This window comes from Plenodomus lingam, assembly GCF_022343315.1.
Source record: "Plenodomus lingam strain CAN1 chromosome Unknown contig_11, whole genome shotgun sequence".
NCBI lineage: Eukaryota > Fungi > Ascomycota > Dothideomycetes > Pleosporales > Leptosphaeriaceae > Plenodomus > Plenodomus lingam.
Window position 1 is genome coordinate 2,055,366 of NW_027093929.1, and position 17,692 is coordinate 2,073,057.

Genomic DNA, 17,692 nt, shown 5'->3' on the forward strand with positions numbered 1-17,692 from the left:
ATGAATGAACATGTGTAGTTCCTTGTGACTCACTGCTTCCATTTGATGGACACTTCACTTAAGGGGTCGGTTGAGCTTGAGCTGCAAAATGTGGTCTAATCGTTGATTTCGTGGGTCGACCTGATGACTCATCTCCTGTTTTGATTTTTTGAGCCACGTTCGGATCGAAGTATTGAAATACTTCATCGAGATCTGACTCGCAATTCTTGTCGAATGTCGGCGAGGAGGTTGGTGGCCGGCTGTAATAAAACTTGAGATGCACATTGTATCTCTCAATGCCAATGATTTCACTATCGGCAAACCATGAGCGTGAATTGTGGTGCTATCGAGAGGTTTCACCAGTCTCAGCTATTCTCCATCAAGACTGCAGTAGACTGGGACCAGTAATTCTCCCTCTTAGATTCTCAGCACTTCCGATTGTTAAATAGCAGGCTTCAAGCATCTATACTCGTATATAAATATGAAAGCATTTTATAGTGCTTATTGAGACAAATGTACCGTAATGGTCGTGCCCTTTGTATTGTCGGCATCGTTCATACCCACAGATGTTATAGTCATGGAAGACTGGTCCGATTAGCGCAACGTTTTTGCTGTCTTCGTGGTGATATTATTGATGTTGTTTCATATTCATCTTCACATGTGAAAATGTTTATAATCACGTTTCTCCAATGGCGGTATCCAAGCTTGCAAATGGACTCCGCTAGGCGAGTGTTGTGTAACGCGAAAACCCCAACGCATAACGTGCCTTCCCAGATTCTGGCATGTTGTGATCGTATCACGCGTACATCGTAACACGACGTGATGGCAGTGTTTGTTGTGGCCTTTTTCCACTACGGATAGCCTCTTGTCGTAAGCTCTTAGCGACCCTGGGAAGAAGCCATTATCGTTACGTGATTGGTGACTGTGAGCAGAGTAATGTTGTGGAACGACTCCATGTGACCGAGTGGAGGCTACTCAAGGATCTTATGTACCATTAAGGCATAAGTCCGTGGGCGAGTAGATAGATCGATGATTCAACATTCTTTGGCATTGAGCTGGCCACTGTGAAAGTCAGCATCGGGAGATTGATGACACAAGGTCAGGATATGATATTCTGTGGCTCGAAGAAGACACTATTGATCGGATTCTGGCTCTACCAAGGTCATGAAATGGCAAAGAATTAACCTATGCAGTGATTGATTTCCGTGGTTGGTTCCTCGTCCAATGGGGCTGTACCGTCCTCACTACCTTGGAGTATATTTGCCGTGGTATCAATTTGGATACTGCGTTTTTCATTTTCAGATTCACTTGGCTTTCGAGATGTGTACGAAACTTCTCATATGATTCCGCTCCGCAGGCTCGAGTCAAGTGTCGGTGTTAGATACCACTGCCGCGTATCGCGCATGCCGTGGATGGTCTGACACGGGTACCAGCAGGATCGTGAAGAATTACCGCATACATGATCAAGTTACATCGCCAAGCGAGAAGAGCGCGATTATGCATGACCCATCGATTGTAAGACATGAGGCGCTTTGGAAGGTCCCCGCTGCGTCTTAAATGACCTGAGAAAATGGTTCGCATAATGGTAACCAGTAGTCTGCATGCACCTGTCATCCCGAATGTCTGGGGTGATGTATTGGCACTGATAGTGACTGCGGCCGTTGAGGGCGAGACTTGAGAATTTATAATTATTTCCGATCTCGTGCATCATGTTCCTCGTCTCAAGTGCTGGACCATGGATGGATACAATCGAGCAGAGTTTTTGTGGGGGCGCAGCACATCTTCAACGAATTGCTTTTTTGACATGCCAGGTATCTCTCATGACATGCATATTATCCGAGCTTCGTATTCCGATTGGAGCATGTACAGGACATGGCAGAGCTTCTCCGAACTTGACGCCTAAAGGGACTTTGTCTTCTGATTCGGTCTCGCCTAGGTAAACCTACCTAGCGTGGCGTTCTGATGTGCAAAAATGCAATCTTCCACCAGGGGAAAAATCGTACTTTCTGCGGCAAGCTCGACCAAAAAAACTAAGCGATATAGGGAGTTTACTTTTCCGTACCAGAGCATGGTTGTATAAATGCCAGGCATTTTCGATACTCTTTCCCAGTGCGCCATGATCAAGGCTCAGTGTATAACTCTTGCGGGCTACCGAGTGTCTTGGATACTTGGAAGGGATCTGTAAGCTGCTGCTCATTAACATGTACTATCTGTAAAAACCAATCAAATCATGCTCAGCTGTACCTGAAAGACTTGGGTAAAAGTATAGAAAGATAGCCGAATCGAAGGATTTTGCTGCATCGAGTATGCCGTGCTTGTAAGAGACCGAATATGTATGATCGCAGTACCACACTGCTACCGTAGTAGATCTTTGTACCTTGCTGCATTCGGTGCTCGGGCGCTACCGGTAGATACAAGAAGGATCGCCTAACACGAGAGACCCATCTGAACATGGAAGGCTGCGTTAGTTTGTGTAGTCAACCGTTCGCCTCGCCTCGCCTTGCCTCGCCTCGCTTCAGATCTCTGGAGATTGAAATTCGCTGATGTCCCACTAAAAGCGCCAATGCTTGTGAAGATATTGTATGCCTGCCAAAAGCAGCCCACATAGGACCAGAAGTCGCTGACAATTTGTGTGCGTATCCGGCTGCAAACTTGCAAGAAAGGATCGGTGCATCATACCACACATCTACGAGTTGTATGAAGTGGGCATATGCAGCTAAAAGTCCTACTCACCGTTCACGCAAAGTCAGCGAAATAAGTACTATGGCTAGACCGCGGACCGGACTCCATCTGTAATTCGCCCATTGCGCCTTTAGGGTCTTTCGTGTGCATATGTACTATGCATGTGACTGCATCTAGGATCTCGAGATTGGCGGAATCAGTATCATTGTGGGATGCGGAATTGCGGAACATTGTCCCTTCCCGCTTGAGGCGGCAGGTAGCAAGGCGAACATTTGGGGTAAAGGTTGGATACCGATAGGCTCTCAAAGGCTGTCGAAAGCTTCTGAGAGCTTGTGAGTATCTACTTCTTTTCTCAATGGAGCTTTGTAGATCGTGTTCATTTGGTCAATTCCGGTACCCCAGCACGATGACGTGCAAGTCAGACGAGTGATGCAGTGCTTGACTCGGTCGGGATGTGAAAGGTTTGGCGATGCAGGACTGCCTAGAGCAGGTTGAGCCTTGGTCTCATAGAAACTGGCTGGCGTCTAGTAAGGATGCAGACAACGCCCATCTAGGCCCCTGGCCCCCTTCCAGTGCACTCCATGTGGCGCGACGAAAGGGTCACGGCTCGTTGTTGTCGGTCATGGCCGAAAAGTGTGAGGCTTGCCGAACTCGTCAGAAATATAAGGATAGTTTGTTTTGCTGATAAGAGTGTGGAATATTGGTTGCAACTAACGGCGTGAAGATGATGAAGACTGGCTCTCACTGTCTGGTGACAGCTTCCTGTGTGCAAGAGAGTCGAGAGTCGGGAGAGGCCTCAAAGAAAGAGAGTGTCTTGGGAAGGTGCGTGGGCCAGGATCCAGCGCTAGTCTGGCTTCAACGCCACTACAACATTGCTTCGACAGCACCTTCAAGCTCTTAGTAACCCCTTCACAGCTTTTTGTGACTCCTGTGGCGGATGAACCGCCATTCTACGTTAGTGGTTACACTACCAGTACATCCGCAGTCACGTTGGATGCGTCGATGCATGTCAGACCAAAGGTCGCTCCCTCGTTGGCTCACCACAGCAATGGCAGATCTCCTGCAAATGGAGCCATCGCATCCTCTAGGTGAGCAAGATTCAACTTCGGGAAAAGACATCCCGTTGGATTCATACATGCTTCCCCACGTGGTGTTGGTGTTACCTTGGACCTGCCAGCGGGTCGTGTGGTCTTCTATTCGGACAGGAAGGCCCGTCTGGCAAACCGAAATCGCTTCTCGAGAGTCCAAGCCGATGAACAGAATTTCTCTTGTCGTCAAAATTTTTGCGATTCGTGACAAGGAAAAGATTCTCAAGCATCAACGCCCACCCGTAGAGCGTATTACAGTTGCTTAGGTGACTGCAGCAGTACAAGCTGAATGAGGAGCAGATGTGGATCAGAAGTAACTTTGTTACCAATCGCCATGTCCACCAGATGGAGGTTCTGCCAAGTGTCGTTATCGAGTGCGCCTGTTTCAACTACCTCTTTCTCAGTCAACGGCGAGGGTTGTATATGCCCAGATAAGTTGGACTCTCCCGCTCGGCCTCTTCAAAAGGTACAAAAATCGTTTCTTATACGACTGAGACGATTAAAACGGCGTTGTTTTCGGGCCTGCGTTGTCATGAAAACAGTTTGCAGTTTACGGGCACTCACCAGACCGGATTATGTTACCAGTGTGCGCCGTTAGTGACTTGCCCACTGTGGATTCGCAAATCGGTGTTCCAGTTGCGTAGAGGCCAACGATCACACGACTTCATGGTGAGTCCGAGTAGGATAAGGTGCATTCGGTTAACTTTCCAAGCAACACTCAGTCCAAGAGTCCTACTAACCTTCTAACAGTTCTGAAATCCACATGCTTTGAGTACTGAAGTCGTCTCATAATCGAGTAGCTCTAATTTCATCAGAGGTTTTAGGAGAAGTATGGCACAGCCTGTCGAAGCGGGAGCATCTGCCGGCTATATAATCACATGTGCAATTCCATGCAGCTCTTCTCTTTCCTGTCATGTTCGCTACATGTACACTGAGAGGCATACCGCCACCAAGGCGGCTCTAATCCTCGCGAGGAAGCGGGATACGATCCGGAGATTGCAGACGGTTACCGTTGTCCGCATACTGGGGAGTCACTGACGCAATATCTCAAATGCCCCGTACCAATTGCCACTCTAGGCGAACGGCAACGTAAACTGGCCGTGGGAACACGAAAATATAGGGGACCAGGGTTGCAGTTGCTCCAGTCTAGACAGCAGCGCACATGAATCGAGACTGACGACAATTGCAGTATAACCCGCCTTACGGTACATGATTCACATTGAAATGTGTTCCAAAGTGGACAGAAGTAGGCCAAGTGGTTATTCTACTTATGCAGGGAACCTCTGACAGCATGATGGCGTTCCATGGGCAAGTGATTGTTCGATGGCTCGCATGGTGGCCACCCACCCTCTTTCATATATTACCTGCAGCATGCGCCAACAGGCCTCTGCAGCTATCACGACATTAACGATTGGAGCGCGTAAGTCTTCCCGCGGGCCGGCAACTGGATCTGCAGGCGCATGGTATGGCACCCCGACTTTGCAGCACACTTACATGAGCTTGGTGTGGGATTGGGACAGAAGACGGTCCACGTATCTTTTCTGCCGGTGCAGGTACCTTTCCGATTGAGCTGGCCCCGGCAGCTCAAACAGAATTGATTGGGGTCAATCTTGAAGCATGACGGCACACCACTCAGCACTCATGGTTGAAGGGCTCTATACGGCAATGAGTCCGACCAGGGAGGTACATACACGGCCGGTGTACGGACGCAGGCTGATGTCGCTGAAGTGGGACCAAGCACGAGCAGAACGGCAAGCCACCAGGAAGGGCCGGCGAGGTACATGGCATGGACATGCCGCACAAAAGTCCCAGTGGACGGGTTTGACGTGGAAGGTGACACGATGTGCAATTGCTCGGCTAGCTATGCAAATTGACCCACGCCACTAATGCTTTTGGATAGCTACTGGAGAGCGGCCTGCTGGCCAGCCCCTACTATAACACGGCGAGTTTGTCGTTAAGAAGAGTCTGGAGAGGCCGCTCTGGCAGGGCCGTAGCGACGAATTAGCCGTGACGAGATATGGTGTCTGAGTGGAAGCTGGAGACGCCAGCCCTGCCGCCAAAAGGCCAACAGGCGCCTATCGTCGCCATTGCGCCACGCCTGCTTGAGGCCGCGTGCAGCGGTTAGTGCATGGCACTCTACACTGGCAGTGGGCAATTCAGGCCTAGAGCAACTGATCGAGGACGGACTGGCGCCAAGCTGGAGGGAGGGGGGCCATATATTGACCCATCCATCGATCATCAGCCGCATGGTTCGCAGCCCGCGCGGCTTCTCTCCAAAGGCCGCCGCTTGTGTGCGTTGCGTTGAGAGAGCCTTGGGAGGCCAATGTCCACGAGTGTGAATACGAAGGAGTGCTTAGAGGCTGCTGATGGTACCATGAGGTGCTATGCAGTGCCAGGAGCTGAGTGAGGGTAGCGGGGCGGGTGTCTCGTGCTCCTCTTAACCGCAGCAATACCTACCGCAGCTCGCGCGGGGCGGTTGCACACAAGCCCCCGTCGACTTTCACACCACGATGCAGTCGATCCCTGATGGCGCCTGTGCCAGGGTGCCCGGAATATGCGAGCGATTCAACGGCTGGCGGGATCCAAGCATGACGCTCGCGCTCACTGGGCGCATGTGCTATTCCCAAACGAAACAATCCTGGCCCGCCTCTGGATATTTGCAACTACCTCATGCTCAAGCCAGGTTTACACTACCCCAAAGTCTGCTAAGGGAACGTCCTGCAGCTTGGACAGCGCCGAAAAGCGTAGCATCACCTCGCCGCCCTAGCCCACCCGCAAAACATGTGTTTAAATACTCGTGCTTCCGCTGCTTCCCCGACGTAAGCGGGTTTTTGCTCTCCCACCATTCGATGTAATCATCGCCCTGTCGTCCATTGAAGTAGTTCACGTTTCGTACTACCACGCTCGCTGGCCGTTGCAATGTTTCCCTTTTCATGGACCCTGTTTCCCAATTGGAGCTGGTTCTGCATATTTTTGGCGCTCTTGTAAGTCCGAGTCGGCGTCCGCGCCAGGTGCTGTCACTGTCAATGGCGGTATTGCTGGATGTCACTGACTCGCTATTATAGTTTGTTCCGTTATGTCAGGTTATGGGTCAATTTGGCGAGCAACTGGACGTATAGGCCCATACAACCCGTTGACGAGCCGACCATTACGTCCAAGGATATGACTGTCATCATCCCCACTGTGGCCGAAGACCTCCAGCAATTGAAGGAGACGGTCCAAAGCGCATACCGACTCGAGCCACTCGAACTTTTGCTGGTAACACCTGACTCGCGTGTCAAGCGTGTCTACCAGATGGTGGAAGAGCTGGGCAACCCAAAGCTCATCCAGGTCTTGTCAGTCAGCCAGGCGAACAAGCGCAGGCAGCTGTGTCGGGCCATTCCTGAAGTCGAGACGAAAATCACACTGCTGCTCGACGACGATGTCTGGCTCCCCGAGAAGTTCACCAAGTGGATTCTCGCTCCCTTTGAAGATGCCCGGGTGGGTGGCGTAGGAACCAACCAACAACTTCGGCGTTTCAATCGCTCCAACATATGGGAATTTCTCGGTGCCATCTACCTGGTGAGAAGAAACTTTGACTGCACTGCGTGCAACTGGATCGATGGTGGTCTGCCGTGCCTTTCGGGACGAGCCGTTGCGTATCGCTCTGAGATTCTGCAAGATTCCAACTTTACCTACGGCTTCACGCACGAGACGTGGGGCAGCGACCACTTCCTCAACGCCGACGACGACAACTTCATCACACGGTGGCTCTTTTCACACGATTGGAAAATCAAGATCCAGAACCACCGCGAGTGCGAGGTGGAGACGACGCTCGAGAACGACTCCAAGTACCTGCGCCAGTGCCTCCGTTGGGTGCGCTCTAACTGGAGGAGCAATCTAACCAGTCTGACCGAGACGAAAATGTGGACGTAAGTACATACCCAAGTACCGACCGGCTCGCTTGCATGTTTGCACATGTCTGGCGTAGTTGGGCGCCAAGCCGCCATGCCCCTCTTCGCATCCGCCGAAAGGCACTTGCCATTGCCTGTGTGTGTGTGTGTGTGTCTGTGTGTGTTTGTGTGTGTGTGCTGACTATTATTCTGCCCGCAGGAGCTACCCGTGGTCTCTCTACGCCGTCTTCCAGACCACCATTACGCAATGGGCTTTTCTGCTCGATGCCCTGCTCGTCATCACAGTTTACTTTGCCCTGGCGGAAGCCGGGTACTACGCTGTTGACAACAACAACAACAACAACCACCACCACCACCACCACCTCCTCACCACTACCACTACCACCATCAACAATAATAATATCAACAACAACAATTCCATCCATGCCCAGGACGCGCCCTGGCAACGCACCCTCCTGTGGGCGCTGTTCCTTGCCCACTGGGTATTTGCAAAGACGATCAAGCTAGTCCCTCATTTGTTGCGAAATCCGGGCGACGTCCGCTTCATCCCGGTCTCGATCCTGTTTGGTTATTTCCACAATTTGATCAAGCTCTATGGTTGTATCACGGTGACAGAGGTAGGTTCTAGCCCCGCACAACATGGGCTTTGCTCGATAGAAGCTAACGGGCGGCTGCAACAGACCACATGGGGCACGCGTGAAGGGGCGGATGCCGACGACAACATCAGAATGTTACCCATCCCGCCAATGGCGACGATTACGCCTCCGTCGACGCCTGCTCCAGGCAGTCGCATGCTTCGTGAGCGCTGCGCCGGTTTCCCGACTTCTTGAGTACAGTTGGCGTTTCAACTCGTGATATTTAGTCAGCATCCGCCGCATTTGTTGGGTCTGCAGTCGGTCGATTTTTTTTTGTTGGAGACGCCCGTAATGTTAGACGGTCCACGGTCCACGGTTCGGTTCGCAGCATGGATGGTTCCTATCAGCACTTGCTCGGTAGATTTGCACAGGCTTTTGTTTCTCCTTTTATCGAGCATGGTTTGCTCGGCGGGCATCAAAAAATGGGAATGGATGGGTGTGTAGGCAAGGTGTTAAGGCGTTTTTTTTTGGGTTGTCGTCATGGTCGGTGCCAAAAACTGCAGCGCATTTTCTTTCTCTTCTCTCGGGGCGGTTGCCAGGATACCCACCCAATGTAGTTTACCTCTGCAAAAGTTGCGACATGCAAATGCATTCTTCTCACTCGGTAGTGTGTTGTTGGGTTGGATTGCCGCTATGGCCATTCGACCTCTGTAGGTTGATATAGATACTACTACTACTACTACTACTACTACTACTATGAGACTATGATAACATGACACTATGGTACTATATGGCACTATTATACTGTGACACTATGACACTATGGCCCTATGGCACCATGGCAGAGGGTAGAAACGTGCATGACATGGGATACGACAAGTCTGTTTCCCTCTTCTTCGACGCCACCCCCCCCCCCCCTCTCCCCTCCAAGGCCAACCCCCAATCTGCCATCTGGATTTGGCTCGCTGATCGGCCTTGGCTACCAGTATGTAGTAAGTACTTGTCGCGACCTGTCCTCTAAACGAACCCCCCCTCCCACCCCCCTTGTCCGTCAGCCGTGTCAAGCGCCTGACGCACACTCGCTGCACGGACTGCCCTGTTGCCCTGTATGTGTGTACCATAGCGCGAACCATCGCCCACATGCTCAACATCGCCAATGAACTTGTTTTTGCCCGCATTCCTAGACACCACCACACCCGTGGACCCGTGTCTCTGACCAAGTGATGGGCCACACACCACACAGCCATTCTAACAAGACTCGCCTGCCTTTGCGCTTGCCTCTGATGGCCAATGTACGCGCAAGTACTGGCCCATGTTATTTCCGAAGGGCGACTCAAGAGGGCAGGTGCTATTGTTTTCTCTTTTGGCTTGTTACCCAAGATACCCTCGGCTCACGGGTTAAGAAGGTGGGGTGGGGTGGAGTGGAGGGGGGGGGGAAAGAAAGAAAGGAGGGAAAGGGAAAGGGGTGGGATCCCAGCTCCAGTTCCCATCAACCACCAACCCCCAGCCCCTCACACGGACAGACTCGACTACAATAGCTAGCTAGCTGCCTACTACTCTACTCTACCTACCTACCTATCTACCTACCTACCTACCCACCTACCTACCTACCTACCTACCCACCTACATTCTTACCGTACCGTACCGTGTCATCGCCTGTGCCCGAAACAGCAGCGCAGGTAGAGCGGAAGATTATGAAGGTCGCACGACAGCGGGCGGGCCCAGTGTGCAAAAAAAAAAAAAGGCCCCGATATCAGGGCCGCAGTACTAGTAGTTATCCGCATCTTCCGTGCAGCCATGTATGATGATGTATGTATCCGTCTCCTCCGTTGCTATCGACACAAGTACTATGTACCTATGCAGTGCAGTACCTACACTACCGGTATACACTATACAATATGCATCCTGCTAGGTTATACAGTGAGCGCCGTGTTGTTTCAGATATGCACTGCCTGGCTGCACCTTTTCTTCCCTGGGTGTCCACCATCACCCATCACACTATATAGTATACCGGTCGCAGGCCATTTCCCCCCCCACCCTCCCCTCCATCTCTTCCCTTCCCTTCCCACACCCCCCCCAACTCGCTTGGGCATCTCAAAACTTCTCTTTCTCTTACCTACTCACCCTACTCTACCCCCTACTCCTTACCCCTTCCGATCGCGCTTGCATGCCAGTTGGATGACGGCGACGTGCATCCAACAGCCCGCTCGCACCAACAATTCGGCCAGTCAAGCGAGCCTTGTTGCCCTACCTGGCTGCATGCTGCTGCGGGTCTTGTTTTGGGGCCTCGAAGGAGAAATTTGGAACGGCGCCGAAGTTTTTTCTTATGCACACTTGCATCGTCGGCCCCATTTGCCCCTTCATCATTGTGCATGGTGGCACCGCGCAATCCTTGTCTTGCCCTCTGCGGCCTTGTCTCACCCATCCTCTTTCATGGCCAAATGATTTCGATGGATGGACTGGACTTGCTCCAGCCACTGCAACTAGGTATCGTTGTCGGTCGAACCCCGGCTGTTGCAGCCAGCCAGCCAGCAAGCGAGTGCAATGAGAGAGAGAGAGAGAGAGAGAGAGAGTGTGTGTGTATATATGTATACATATACATGTACATGTACATATATATATATATATTTGTGAGAGAGTGAGAGTGAGTGAGAGAGACCCTTTGCCCTCTGAACCTTATGCTTGTCATCCCGCTCCCGCATGCCTGTGTCTCTCCCTTCTGAGCCAAGATCGCACGCTAGCCTGGCGCCGAAAAGCGGCGCAGCACCAGTACCAATCCTCTTGTCTTCTCGTCATAGCCGCTGCGCTGCATCGCTGGGCCATCACTTGTTTCCCTTCTCCCCCCCAATCGTGACCTACCCTACCCACCAACACCATACGTACGACCAAGCAATGTGCATCGTCTCTTTTCCACCCACCAAGCCCGCTCTCCCTTCTCGGTCTGCTGCATACCATCCCCATGGCCCGACTCTCCCGATGCAACACCATGCAGGCCCCCATTCAGGGACCGAATCTCCATTCACTCACATGCCCTCGCTTATCAATGGCTTGAGGCCCGCGTTTATTCGTCCCCCACGAGTGCTTGTCGGCTTGACGTGCGCCCGTGCTACTCTAGACCGAATTGGCTTGTGCAGTGGCGGCAACCGAAAGACGCAAAGACGCCCCCGCGCCCCACGATCACGATGTTGCGCCAAACAGGTGGCTAGAGGTACGTGTAGCGAAGTCCAGGGCTGCAGTCACACGAAGCGAGCGTGCCTACTTGGGAGCATGTCAAGTGGACTGGACGGCTTCTGCATCAAGCATGGCCTCAACCCTGTCTTCGTACGCGTGTCTCTCTCTCTCTTTGTGTGTGTGTGTGTGTGTGTGTGTGTGTATGTGCACTCAAAAAATCCCAGTTTTCACCACAGCTGGCTCCTTTCTGCGAGAGTGTGGATAAGACGTCCACTCGGCTGCGTGCAAAGCGAAAACTCTGCACGTCTGGCTTCACCTATAGGACAAGCTTTTGCTGTGGGTTGATGTCAGCAACAGAAGATGCATTTGCACCTCACCCAATACACACACAGACACACAGACAGTACACTTCTCAAGGCGCGGACCTTTTTGCCTGGCAGCAAATTTTTTTAAATTATTTGTGGGAGGCGTGCGCATGGATCGACATGTTCTTGCTCACTGTAGGATAGTGCACACCATCTCTCTCCTCACGCCACCTGGCACACCACTCAGTCGCATCTACAGTACAACCTACATTGTCCTTATGTCGAGCATACCAAGTGCAACAATTACCTTCTACGAATGTTGCACACGTCCATACCTTTTCTTTTCCAAGATGGTAATGACTGATACCGTAACCCAAGATACAAGGGAGTACAGAATGGTAGGTTGACCAGAGTTCCGGATCAAAATGGAAATACCAACCCCAGGCCCAGTACCTTGGTTTGCAGCTCATTGACCTCGAGAAAGGATCCTACTGGAAGACAGCAAGCATGTACCGTATGATAACAGCAGTATCCAGTTCAGACATCTGCGACCGTCGACGATTCGCCAGACAAACAGGTACCACAACACCAGTACAGGGCAATCCAAGGTGAATGCTCACAGAAGAAATAATTTGGCTGCCATTCGGTTTCATTTCTCCATGGCGTTGGAAACATCGTTCAAGGACCAAGGACTTCGAAGCTGTTTGCAAACTCGGGAATACCCATTCGGTAACGTTCGCGTCGGGCCGGCCTGTGACCCGAGATCTGGGCGGCAAACACGCGCTGCTAATCTAGCAGTTCGAGTCAGGACCCTGATGCTGGGAACCTGCCTGGCCGTCGATCTTCGTGCTGGACCAGATGGACAAGAAAGGTCAAATACGCCGTCACATAGTAGAACGCTCCTCAAAGACGTCCGTTGGCCTGGAGTTTTTTTTATAGACTCGAGATCTTTATTGGACCACAAAAGCAAGCCCCTGGCAGCCCATGGGAACATGCTATTCTATTGGAGAAGATGCAGCATCCCGCAAAACAGGGACTTCATTTCACCCGAAGAAATCCCAGTGATGTGAATCCGACTATTTCCGAAAGGTTCCAACAACTCGGGCTTTGGTCATACCATGTACATGTGTAGGCTTCGTCTGTAGAGTATCAATCCGAGTATATCTGACATGGTTTATATACATGGTAAGTTCGAGACCGATCGTGGTTCCTGTCGTTCATCGGTTGAATGGGATCCTGAGACAGCCGCGCCGGCAAACCTCATGATTCCTTCACGCAGTGACCATGACCATGAAACTGTGTCGTGCAAGAGTAAAATGCAGACCCTGCATCTGCACATCGGCAGCCTGTCGCACAACAAACGCTATCCACTGTGGATGAAGGAATTCGAAGCATCACTGATCTTCGGAAATTTGTGCCGAACCACCGCTTTCTCCACAAACACGAACATGTGCACCGGCACACTAAAATGTCGTGCAGGAAGCCCCATGCCTGTCCCTGACTCGATATGTCGCCAGGTCAAGGGTATCTTGCCTTTCTCCACACTATCCAGACCCAAAAATCGCTACGTCTAGGCCAACCTCGTACGCAAGCCTGGAGGTCCAGCCCCCAGAACGAGCATAGTCCAGTCATCTTTTGTGTTGGACAGGCCTTATCTACGGAGGCATTCCGATGGCCATACGAGTCATCCCTCTTCACCGGACGATGCGATTTCGCCAAAGACATGTACCGCAATTCGAGCTGGCTAGTATCGCGATGTTGACCACCTTTGACTAGAGGTTGGCAGATGATGGGCAAACTTGTGTGGGTACAGGCACGACTAGCGCAGTCGAGATGTCTTACACGGCCACACGCATGTGCCATGTACGTCGTTGATGCTGACATGGGGCATAGTGATAGCCACGATCTTGCGTGGAGCATCCATGTCCACGGGTCTGCCGATGGTGGAGTGACTTGACGCGGGTGGCGATGGATAGCGAGGAGGCGGCGCGGAAAAAACCAGCGTGAAATGCAATCAAAAGAAAAAGTCCAGGCATACAGCATACAGCATACAGCAGACAGCAGACAGCAGACAGGACTACCACTGCGTGATGGCAAAGTCTGCGAGCGCTGCAACTTGCCGATGTCAACAAACGCTGCCGCTATTGATTCCAGCCAGGAAACGACACGATCCAGTGAACGGACCTCAGCCTCACGGCAACACGTGACGCCACTTTTCTTGTTGAGCTGTGGTATGTGGAGGTGCTATCGGCGCGGCAAGCGAGGAATTCGGCGTTCACTGGTCCGTCTCCCCCACCTTGCGTCTATGTGTATGTACCTACTTATGGACCTACTTTGTACAATACAGCCCGTGATGCCAGGGGACCCCCCCTCCCCCCTCCCCTCCCTTGCACGCCTCGCGCGATGGATGATAACGACTTACCCCACCAATTCACGGCCAGCTCGGAAATTGAGTTTGACACCTATCCCTGTCTGCCCGGAAAGACCAAATGTGGCTGGAAAGTCGATGGACTTGCCTTGTGTGAAAAAGTCCTGACCAGCGGCATCTCCAACGCGCGGGTTCTGGCTTGGGGGACGGGGGTGTAGAGGAGGGATTCCATGCACACATGCACTGACTGCTGTGTTGAAGTTGGGATTGGCAAACTCCTCTGTGACTTTGCTCGCTGCGATGAAGCGGAAGCACTATGGTGCCTGTGGTGGTTCTCATGTTAGTGTCATGGCACATGTACTACATGTAGTAAGCGGCTGCCGCGGGGTCGAGCGTCGTCTCTCGGTACCGATGAGACGCGCCGAGTTGCCCATCTGGTGTCTGGTGTCTGGTGTCTCTGGCAAGTTTCAAGCAGACAAAAAGGGCCGAAGCAAACATCATCCTCGCATGAAAGACGCATACTATGTACAAGTATGAGCCATTTTGGACAGTCACGGCCTGTGAAACTTAGCCGAACAATGCCTAATCGGCATCCTCTCAGCATCCTCTCAGCATACATGACCGGCAACCAGGTTCTTCCGGCCTTTCGCCTGATTCAACCAGCATCCGGCATCACCAATGGTACGTCATGGCTGGGATAAAGCATGTCAGCATGCACACACTACCGCATCAAGTCGAGACTGGGAAACCGCCTCGACACGGTTCACGACAACCACCATCATACTACCATGCTACTTCCGCATCCTTCTACTGTGTGCCAGGCGATAGGGAGTTGACCCCATGGACAGCAATTCCAAATCGCATACCACATACGTCCTCGGCCCACACTGTCCCGCAGCCCCGGAGCGGCCAACCCCAATAGACACGGGGAAAACGCATGTCGACGTTCTTGCCGGAATTTTGCATGCTACCTCACCGAGCGCATTAGACGGCCTTAAAGGGCAAACCGAAGACTGAACTCAAACGAGCAATAATCGCCTTGTCCATAGTCCATGGATTCTGCAATGGCGCCATCCCGAATCCTAGACTCGCATATCCATCTGTGGCCCGGGACGGCAACCACATCGAAGCATCATGGCTGGATGTCTGAGGGTCACTTTTTCGCCAAGCAGCATGGCATCCAAGACTATCTGGCTGTTGCGACTCCGAAGCCCTGGGGATTTATTTATGTAGAAACGGATCGCTACCTGCCGTCACCCACGCCTCCTCTCCACGGCACCGAGAACGAGGCAGAACAGGAAGAGAGGCTTGAAAACTGGGCGCAGCAGCCACTAGAAGAGCTGAGGTTTCTGCGGCGAATAGTAGAGGACAAGGCTCAGGAGGGGGATGGGTTTCAAGAGGGAGATGTAGAACTCATGAAGGGCTGTGTTATTTGGGCTCCATTTCCTCTTGCGCCCGCGCTCTTCAAAACATTTCTCCGTATTGCAGAGGGTGTTGCGGGGCCAGAGCTCTGGAGACGGGTTGTGGGATTCCGATACTTGCTTCAGGGCAAAGCAGAGGGCGAGGTCAAGAGAATAGTGCAGAGCGAAGCTTGGATCGAGAACATGACGAGCCTGGCTAGTGGGAGGGAGGGAAAGGGGTGGGCATTCGATGTAGGAGTCGATACGCATCGCGATGGCTTGGAGCCGCTCGAGGCCGTGGGTGAAATGATTCAGGAGGTGCGGAGAAGGGAGAAGGCTAGTGGGAGTGGCAAGGCGGTTCGATTTGTACTCAGTAGGTTTGAAATCTCCCTCATCGTTCTATATACACCTCGACGGTATCATTCTACCCACCCTTTCCCCTCCACCTCCCCACCCTCCCCTTCAAAAAAACCCCCCAATCTAACCCCCACCCCCCAACAGACCACCTCTGCAAACCCCCCCTACCCACCCCCTCCCAACCCTTCACCTCCACCCTAACCCGCCTCTCCACCGACCAAAACACCTTTATCAAACTCTCGGGCGCCTTCAACGAATTCACCCCCACCTGTCCAAAAGACCCCTCGCTCCTCCTCGCCGCACTCGAACCCATCCTCGCCTTTGTGGCTAGATCTTTCCCTAATCGACTCTTGTTCGGGTCTGATTGGCCTGTGTGTAATGTTGGGGGGCCTGCGGGCGAACGCGGGAATTGGGGGCTTTGGAGGGAGGTGGTGGGGAGGTGGGTTGAGGGGGGTGGGTTGGATGGGGAGGAGGAGGAGTTGTGGTGGGGGGGTGCGGGGAGGGCGTATGGGGTTGGGAGGTGAGTGGGTTGAGGGGAGGGATGTGTGGAGTTGAGGACGTCTGTTCTGTTCCTAAACGAATATGGGGAGTAAAAGAATTAAGCGAAATGGCAGCATGCAGACTGTGTTGTGTGTGTTTCATTTTCCATGGCACAATAAACGTGTTACCGTCACGTACCATTCTGAAAATCTCTCCCTTTGTCCCATCCTACATATCCCCCCCCCCCCCTCCCCTACTACTGCAAATTCACAAACAACCCCCCATCCACCAACAACTGCGCCCCATTCACATACCCACTCAACTCACTCCCCAAAAACACCGCCGGCCCCGCCAAATCCGCCGGCACCCCCGTCCTCCCCAACGGAATCCTGCCCTCCATATACCGCCTCTTCTCCTCATCCCGCAAATCCTCCTCATTCAGCTGCGTGCGAATCGTCCCCGGCAGCAGCGCATTGCATCGGATCCCGTATTTGCCGAGTGCGCAGGCGGCGGACTGGATGAGGGAGAGGACGCCGGCTTTGGTGGGGGTGTAGTGGGCTTGCGAGGCCCCGCCGACGAGGGCGCTGATGGAGGATATGCCGATTATCGAGCCGCCGGGGGGGGATTGGGAGGTTAGTTGGTGGGCGGCGGCTTGGAGGGTGTGGAAGGCGCCGGTGAGGTTTGTGGATAGGGTTTTTGACCAGAGGGTTGGGGTTATGCTGAGGGTGGTTAGTTTGGTGGTTGAAGAGAAAGGGGGTTAGAGGGTATAGCAAGACAGAGCTGGAGGATAGTGAAAGCCATGAAAAAACCCAGACATACTCCAAAAACTCCTTGAACTCGCAAATCCCAGCATTGCTTATCACCACATCCAACCGTCCCCACTTCTCAACCACCGCGCCCACCAGCGCCTTGCCCGTCTCCGGCTCGCCTACATCCCCCGGTACCTGCACCACCCGCTTCCGCATCTCCTCTTTGCTTACTTGCTGCGCCTGCGCCGCCTCTTCCACCAGCGACTCGAATTGTGCGCTCGACTGCGCGTCGCCCATGTGGTTGACGGCTACGTTGGCGCCGTGCTGCAGGTAGGCCAGGACGATGGCGCGACCGATGCCTGTGACGCCGCCGGTGATGGCCATGGTTTTGCCGGCGAGGAGTTGGGGGGTTGGGGCCGCGGGCGTGCTGGCTTCTTTGTTCCAGAGACCGCTCATTCTGCTCATGGTTGGGGGGGAGTGGTATGGGGTTGTGTGTGTTATGGCGGGGTGAAGAGGGGGGAGTGGTGGGGTGAGTAGAGTATGCGGGCAACGGGTTGCAGAGTGTTTGAAGGTGTAGAAAAGGACGAGAACAAGGCTATTCTAGAGAGTAGCGTGTACAATTGCAAGTACAAACTCAAGTGTAAT

At 52.8% G+C, this 17,692-nt stretch overlaps 6 protein-coding genes across 6 annotated transcripts; 4 read left to right on the forward strand and 2 right to left on the reverse strand.

Annotated features, from left to right (window-relative positions):
- Nucleotides 1–2,838: 2,838 nt before the first annotated feature.
- On the forward strand, nucleotides 2,839–3,753 carry IAQ61_001054 (uncharacterized protein; the record flags this gene model as incomplete). Its single annotated transcript, XM_066094947.1, has 3 exons — nucleotides 2,839–2,993; nucleotides 3,172–3,332; nucleotides 3,386–3,753. Coding segments are annotated over 3 exons (684 nt in total), but the record flags the coding sequence as incomplete, so codon positions are not given.
- A 1,085-nt stretch (nucleotides 3,754–4,838) lies between these two features.
- Nucleotides 4,839–8,974, forward strand: IAQ61_001055 (uncharacterized protein). Its single transcript, XM_066094948.1, has 4 exons — nucleotides 4,839–6,733; nucleotides 6,815–7,660; nucleotides 7,842–8,259; nucleotides 8,323–8,974. Exons 1-4 carry the CDS (start codon nucleotides 6,669–6,671, stop codon nucleotides 8,470–8,472), a joined length of 1,479 nt encoding a protein of 492 aa, XP_065955256.1. The 5' UTR covers nucleotides 4,839–6,668; the 3' UTR covers nucleotides 8,473–8,974.
- A 3,144-nt stretch (nucleotides 8,975–12,118) lies between these two features.
- IAQ61_001056 (uncharacterized protein) lies at nucleotides 12,119–12,763 on the forward strand (the record flags this gene model as incomplete). The annotated part of the gene is made up of 2 exons (XM_066094949.1): nucleotides 12,119–12,142; nucleotides 12,263–12,763. The coding sequence occupies 2 exons, from the start codon at nucleotides 12,119–12,121 to the stop codon at nucleotides 12,761–12,763; spliced, it is 525 nt and encodes a 174-aa protein (XP_065955257.1).
- Nucleotides 12,764–12,862: 99 nt separating this feature from the next.
- Nucleotides 12,863–13,267, forward strand: IAQ61_001057 (uncharacterized protein; the record flags this gene model as incomplete). Its single annotated transcript, XM_003841168.2, has 1 exon — nucleotides 12,863–13,267. The coding sequence occupies one exon, from the start codon at nucleotides 12,863–12,865 to the stop codon at nucleotides 13,265–13,267; it is 405 nt and encodes a 134-aa protein (XP_003841216.2).
- A 2,125-nt stretch (nucleotides 13,268–15,392) lies between these two features.
- Nucleotides 15,393–15,731, reverse strand: IAQ61_001058 (uncharacterized protein; the record flags this gene model as incomplete). Its single annotated transcript, XM_066094950.1, has 1 exon — nucleotides 15,393–15,731. The coding sequence occupies one exon, from the start codon at nucleotides 15,729–15,731 to the stop codon at nucleotides 15,393–15,395; it is 339 nt and encodes a 112-aa protein (XP_065955258.1).
- Nucleotides 15,732–16,554: 823 nt separating this feature from the next.
- On the reverse strand, nucleotides 16,555–17,512 carry DHG2 (L-rhamnose-1-dehydrogenase; the record flags this gene model as incomplete). Its single annotated transcript, XM_003841164.2, has 2 exons — nucleotides 16,555–17,017; nucleotides 17,118–17,512. 2 exons carry the CDS (start codon nucleotides 17,510–17,512, stop codon nucleotides 16,555–16,557), a joined length of 858 nt encoding a protein of 285 aa, XP_003841212.2.
- Nucleotides 17,513–17,692: the final 180 nt, after the last annotated feature.

Excerpts from the sequence above, each read along its gene's own strand:
- IAQ61_001055 (XM_066094948.1), top strand. The coding sequence starts at position 6,669 with ATGTTTCCCTTTTCATGGACCCTGTTTCCCAATTGGAGCTGGTTCTGC. Across the intron at positions 6,734-6,814 it reads TGCATATTTTTGGCGCTCTT|TTTGTTCCGTTATGTCAGGT; the intron begins GTAAGTCCGAGT and ends TCGCTATTATAG. Across the intron at positions 7,661-7,841 it reads ACCGAGACGAAAATGTGGAC|GAGCTACCCGTGGTCTCTCT; the intron begins GTAAGTACATAC and ends TTCTGCCCGCAG.